Raw genomic sequence first — 6,906 nt, 5'->3', positions numbered from 1 at the left:
GCGCATGTATTTTGTGTATTTTTGGTCTTTGTTGGAAGCCGCCCAGAGTGGCTGGGGGCTGGGGAAACCTAGCCAGATGGGCGGGGTACAAATAAATAAATTATTATTATTATTATTATTATTATTATTATTATTTAAACAAAAGGAGTCGTTTGCACGGGCTTAGTTCTGCCTGCAACTCATCTTGCCCTCTGCTCCTTCCTCGGACACCTGCTCCGCATGCAGAACACCCCTGGCTTCGCCGGTGGCGCATCTCACTACGACTCCCAGCGGCCCGCCAGATGTGCTGCACTACAACTCCCATCGGCCCCGGGACCTCGCCATCTCCGACCCCCCCCCACCCCCCACCCCCCCACCGCCAGCTGGGCGCCAGCTACTGCCCAGGACCGGCTGGCCCCGTCCGCCTGCTGCGCAACCCAGCGATGCCCTGCCTGCCTGCCTGCCGCGCCCCGGGCGCGCCAAAGAAGGAGCAGCAGCAGAGGCGCGCGGGGGGCCGGATGGGGGAGCCCCGGGGGCCGGCGCTGCGCGAGGCGGAGCAGGCAGGTGAGCCGGCCCAGCGGGGTTGGGGAGGAGCCGCCGGGGAGGCAGGGCGGCCGGGAGGGGCGAGGCCGAAGCTGCTCCGGCGGGCAGGTGCGCGGATCGGGGCGCGCAGCTGGCGACGCGCCTCCCTCGCCATCCTCGGCTCTTCTCGCAAGCGGCGCCTCGCCATCCTGCAACTCTCCTTTCTTGCAATCTCCGGCTCGGACGCCCCCTTCTCCCCACCAGAGCATGACCCGGGGTGCTCTTTTCTCGAGTGGGGCGCAGATCTAAGCTCCCCCCCAAAAAAAACAAAACCCAGCCAGCTCGCATTGGAGACACATCCAAGGATTTAGCAGCGTCGGTTTCCAGCTGCCCCACCCGCCTTGCGCGCCAGCTGCGGGCGCTTTTCTTCCAGGAGGGGCAGAATAAAAAGGGGGCTGGATTCTACCCGCCCCAAAGCGCGTCCTTCTCTCTCCTTCTGAGCCAGGTAAGGAGAAAATAAAAGACCCTCTTTCTCTCCGCCGGACTTTTGTTCTGAAGCTTGCTGCTCCTCCCACTGTTGACGGTTTGTGGGTTTTAAAAAAAATATATCATTTTTTTCTTGTTGTTTACGATGAAGTACCCGAGGCGCTGCGAGGAGATTTCATGAAAAGTAGGCTGGGAAGCGCCTCCTGATCTGGCAAGACTTGAGCGCCTCTTGTCAGAAGTCAGCGCCCTTTCGTTCCTGGGAGCTAATTCCCAGGGAATTAGTTCCTCGGAGTTAATTCCCACCTTGAGTTCTGCCATTTTAGCTTGTTTTAAACTGTTTGTGTTTTGTTTTTTGTTGTTTTAATGTTAGGGTTGTGGTTGTTGTAACCCAGCCCAGGGACCTTGTTGTAAAGGGGTGTGTGTGGGTGTGTGTAAATAAATTGGAATAAATAATAAAAATAAAATGTTGTTTTTGAAAGTGTACCGAGGTGGGTCTCGAACCTCCGGCTCAGAGTCAGCAACTTCTAGGAGGTCCTCGGATGCTTCAGACTACAGTTCCCGTCAGGTGCTGGCTGGAGCTGGTGGGAGTTGTAGTCTGAAATATCGGTGTGGGGGGCGCCGGGTTGGGGAAGGCTGTTGTAAGGCTTGAGGTCGTCATCCCCGCTCCCTGGCCGGGGCAGACATATTGCTTGCAAACTGAGCCCATCCCATTGCAGAAGCAATCCAGGAGGATGCTGGGTGTGTATGTGATATTTCAAAGTGAGTTGACGAAAGCAGGTAGGAGTGGCTCATGCAGAGTCTTGGACCATGCACAGGCGAGGCTGCGCTGCACACAATCCATGCGCCAGATCCTGGCTTTCTCTTGGCGCATTGCAAGCCGGCTTGCGTGCATCCTTCTCGGGACTTGGAGCTGAGAGACCCCTGGCTCCCTGGGTGCAATGTGTGTAAAGGTAAAGGGACCCCTGACCATTAGGTCTAGTCACGGGCGACTCTGGGGTTGTGGCGCTCATCTCGCTTTATTGGCTGAGGGAGCCGGCGTACAGCTTCCGGGTCATGTGGCCAGCAGGACTAAGCCGCTTCTGGCGAACCAGAGCAGCGCACGGAAACGCCATTTACGTTCCCACTGGAGCGTTACCTATTTATCTACAGTGGTACCTTGGGTTACTTACACTTCAGATTACATACGCTTCAGGTTACAGACTCTGCTAACCTAGAAATAGTACCTTGGGTTAAGAACATTGCTTCAGGATTAGAACAGAAATCGCGCTCCGGCGGCACAGCAGCAGCAGGAGGCCCCATTAGCTAAAGTGGTGCTTCAGGTTAAGAACTTTGCTTCAGGATAAGAACAGAAATCGTGCTCTGGCGGCACAGCAGCAGCAGGAGGCCCCATTAGCTAAAGTGGTGCTTCAGGTTAAGAACAGTTTCAGGTTAAGAACGGACCTCCGGAACGAATTAAGTACTTAACCAGAGGTACCACTGTACTTTCACTTTTGACGTGCTTTCGAACTGCTAGGTTGGCAGGGGCAGGGACCGAGCAATGGGAGCTCACCCTGTTGTGGGGATTCGAACCGCCAACCTTCTGATCGGCAAGCCCAAGAGGCTCAGTGGTTTAACCCACAGCGCCACCCGCTCTGCAAAACTTCGTGAAATTGACGGGCCCGGATGGGCTGGCATTCGTTATTTGTCTTATTCAGAACTGAGGGATAGGAGAGTCAATTTTTGTTTTGCCTCAGGAAAGGTCCCCTGCTGGGTTGCCTGGAAAAGCTTCCGAGTCGCTCAGGCTGAAAATATCCTTTCGGGGTAGAATCTCATCAATTAAGATATGTGTGCTCCCAAAAGACGTTATTTTTATTTCAAATGATTCCAATACTAAAGGGGACAATGATTTTTAGAGAGTGGCAAAGAGTGATTTCAAGCTATATCTGGCAGGGCAAAAAGCCGAGAATCCAATATAAGTTATTAATAGATGCAAAAGAAAGAGGAGGCTTTGCACTGCCAGACTTGAAATTATATTATGAAGCATCATGTCTCTGTTGGTTAAAAGAATGGATAAAACTTAAGAATACAAAATTGTTGGACTTAGAAGGATTTGGGTGGCACGCGTATCTATGGCAGGAGAAGAAGAAGAGTCATAAAGCTTTTGAAAACCACATCTTTTGGAGATTGTTAATTGAAGTATGGGACAGATATAAAAATTTACTGGAATCAGGAGTTCCACACTGGTTGTCTCCTTTGGAGGTTATGAGTGTCAAGAAAATTAATATGAGAGGGAATTGGATCACATATGGCGAATTAGTGGTTAAAGAAGGAGAGAAATGGAAAATGAAGCCATATGAACAAGTAAAAGAATATGTATTTGATTGGTTGCACTACTATCAGATAAATGATATGTTCAAAAAAGACTTGAAAGAGAAGGGCTATATAGAAAAAGAATCAAAATTCCAAATGGAAATAGTAAATAATGATTGTAAGATAATCTCTAAAATGTATAAAATGTTATTAGAATGGTATACGATGGATGAGGAAGTTAAGTCGGTAATGATTCACTGGGCCAGAGATTTCGGTTATAATATATATTTTGAAGATGGGGTTAAAGTATGGAATGATAATTTGAAGTTTACAGCATGCACCATGTTAAAGGAAAATGTTATGAAAATGGTATATAGATGGTATATTACACCGGTTAAATTAGCAAAAATGTTCAAAACTTGTAATAAGTGTTGGAAATATAAAGAGAAAGAAGGAACTTTTTTTCATATGTGGTGGGAATGCAAGAAAGTGAAGGGGTTCTGGGAGATGATATATAATGAGTTAAAGATGGTTGGCGGTTTGAATCCCCGCGGCGGGGTGAGCTCCCGTTGCTCGGTCCCAGCTCCTGCCCACCTAGCAGTTCGAAAGCACCCCTAAGTGCAAGTAGATAAATAGGTACCGCTTCTAGCGAGAAGGTAAACGGCGTTCCGTGTGCTGCTCTGGTGCCGGTTCGCCGGAGCAGCTTCGTCACGCTGGCCACGTGACCCGGAAGTGTCTGCGGACAGCGCTGGCTCCCGGCCTCTAGAGTGAGATGAGCGCACAACCCTAGAGTCTGTCAAGACTGGCTCGTACGGGCAGGGGTACCTTTACCTTTACCTAGAGGAGGAGATGGCTGCTATCAAAGGCTATTAGCTCTGCTCTCCACAGTTGGAGGCAGCAAAACGTCTGAAAACCAGAAGGAGAGGGCTCTGTGTTCGAATCATGCTTGCAGGTTTCCCATAATGGGCATCTGGTTGGCTCCTTTGAGAAGCGGATGCTGGACCAGATGGTTCCCCCTTTGGCCTGATCCAGCAACCTCCTCTTATGTTCTGTTGTAGTCCAAAACATCTGGAAGATCTCTACCTGGGAAATGCTCCCCTGAGTCAATGATCCGGTGTGTTTTCTCGCCTTTTTACGCACGCACGAAGTGTTTTTTGCACGGAGGTAGAGAACTCTCCGCCAGCAAACACGTCCCGGCTTGTTCTCACGGGCGCGTCCGCTGGCAGGACCTGTTCTGGCGAGAGCCGAGGTGACGAAGGGAAGCTGTGGGGCGAAACCTTCACAAGTGGTGAGAAGGGAGCCGGCCAAACCGTCTCCTATGGGGGTCCGCCACACCTTGGACTAAGCTCAGCTTGTCTGCTGCAGTTTGTCTCCTGTCTGGCTGGTGAGATCACCAACCTTTTTTCGGGTGGGGTTTTTACTTTGTATTGCTAAATCCCAAACTTAGAGCAAACTTTGCACCCAGTGCCACAAAATATTGCAGGTGTTAATTTTCCTCCCCATAACATTTCTGAATTTGGGTTCTTTTAATAAAAAGCATTGGATAAATCTGATTCCCAGCCCCTAGTTATTCCTTTAGAATTTTAGAGTTTTATTTGGTAGCGTATATTTTTTAACCGAAATCATATATTGATCATTTTTAGCTTAATTTGCTTTTTAGCATTCAATCTTATAATAACGATGAACATTTTATATTCCAATGTGCAAACTGTTTAAGGGATGATTTATGTAATATATAAATCCTGTCGAATAAAAATAAAATAAGCGATGGATTCTGGCTTAGCGGATACAGAGCAAAAAGAGAGTAGGGCTTGGAACTGGCCCTGAAATGATGATAATTTTATTACTGGCCTTTGGCTTGGAATCAACTTGATCCCCTCCCCCTCTTTCCTTTTTCCTTTCTTCTTCTGTGATGGAACTCCTATTTGGGGACTTCCCTGGCTTTTTTCTGGCCCACGTAGGACCAGTCTGGACAGTTAGCCTTCGTGAAGATTTGACATTTTCATCCCCCAAAAGTTTTTGATTTGAGTTTCTACTGAAATGAGGCTGCATTTTAATGTTGTATTTTAATCTTGTTTTTAAGTTGTATTTTAATCAATTGTTTTTATACCTGGTGTTAGCCGCCCTGAGCCCAGTTTTGGTTGGGAAGGGCAGGGTATAAATAAAATTTATTATGATTACAGTGGTACCTTGGGTTAAGTACTTAATTCGTTCCGGAGGTCCGTTCTTAACCTGAAACTGTTCTTAATCTGAAGCACCACTTTAGCTAATGGGGTCTCCTGCCGCCGCCGCACCGCTGGAGCACGATTTCTGTTCTCATCTTGAAGCAAAGTTCTTAACCTGAGGTAAGAACGCTTCACGTTACAGACACTTCAGATTACAGACTCTGCTAACCCAGAAATAGTACCTCGGGTTAAGAACTTTGCTTCAGGTTGAGAACAGAAATCGTGCAGCAGCAGCAGCACAGCAACAGGTAACCCGAGGTAGCACTGTACTGTTGCTTTTATTTTGATTCTGCATTTTGTGGTTTTATATTTTGATTTTATTCTGTGAACCACCCTGATACCTCCGGTATATACAGTGGTACCTTGGGTTAAGTACTTAATTTGTTCCGGAGGTCCGTTCTTAACCTGAAACTGTTCTTAACCTGAAGCACCACTTTAGCTAATGGGGCCTCCCGCTGCTGCTGCTGCACGATTTCTGTTCTCATCCTGAAGCAAAGTTCTTAACCTGAAGCACTATTTCTGGGTTAGCGGAGTCTGTAACCTGAAGCGCATGTAACCTGAAGCGCCTGTAACCCGAGGTACCACTGTATTATGATTATTATGACTTATACCCTGCCCACTTGGCTGGGTTTCTGAGTCTGCGCAGAGTGCCGAGCAGCCCTCACTGCTGGGATCGGAGGAGAAGCTACATTCTCGAAAGCTGCAACTCGGGCCTTTACCCCAGCACCTATTTTTCTTTTTCCAGAAGCTGAGCATCGCCCAAAGGGTGAAGACACCACCTTTGGGCTCCTCTTCCCCTCTCCTCCCCGGCTGACTTGACCCCGCCATGTCGGTCCTGGTGGAGATTGGCGACAACCAATCGGAGAGGATGACTGCCGACGACATCATCGTCCACACGCGGCAGGTGATGAAAGGGCTGGAGGCTCTGCGCAGCGAGAACAAAAGCATCCATCACCGGCTGCAGGAGGCTTTGCTGAGGGACAGACAGCTGCTGGACGAGAGAGAGGAGGCCGTGGAGGCAGATGTGGAGGCCGTGGACATCCAGGCGCTGGAGCTGCTGGAGGAAAAGCACGACCTCGTTTACAAAAGTCTGGAAGGGATTGAGCTGGGCATTGCGGAGGCCCAGGTACGCTGTGGCGGGCTGCCGCGAAGCCATTGGCTGGGCTGCTGTGATGTCACAGAATGTCCGCCAGAGTTCCAGCTTCGGAGGGTGGCGGATGTTCACAATTTCTGGGAAGGAACCGAAATTTGGGTGCAGTTGGGAGTTGTGGGGAGAACCTAACACAAGGAGGGTTTTGTGTTTTGGGAATCTGTGGGGGCAAGGCCCTCCCCCCCCCAAAAAAAAAATGGGGAAAGAGGTGCCAGAGAGGCAAGCTGGGGTGGTGATGCTGGGGATCGTGGCCAC

General features: G+C 49.4%; 1 protein-coding gene across 4 annotated transcripts in view; it reads left to right on the top strand.

Annotated features, from left to right (window-relative positions):
• The first annotated feature begins 428 nt into the window (after positions 1-428).
• The window catches only part of KLC3 (kinesin light chain 3), a 30,227-nt gene continuing 23,749 nt past the window's right edge, over positions 429-6,906 (top strand). For 2 of the 4 annotated variants that reach the window (XM_079985558.1, XM_079985555.1), the window contains exons 1-2: positions 621-1,006; positions 6,247-6,627. In XM_079985558.1, coding sequence (XP_079841684.1) covers positions 6,328-6,627 — 300 coding nt within the window. In that variant the 5' untranslated portion in view covers positions 621-1,006; positions 6,247-6,327. Of the gene's footprint in view, positions 544-620; positions 1,007-4,533; positions 4,661-6,246; positions 6,628-6,906 lie in introns of those variants that run through there. The other 2 variants (XM_079985557.1, XM_079985556.1) reach the window with 2 other exon arrangements.

Source organism: Podarcis cretensis (genome assembly GCF_951804945.1).
Source record: "Podarcis cretensis genome assembly, chromosome: 8".
Lineage (NCBI taxonomy): Eukaryota > Metazoa > Chordata > Lepidosauria > Squamata > Lacertidae > Podarcis > Podarcis cretensis.
This window is presented reverse-complemented; position numbering and strand designations above follow the sequence as displayed.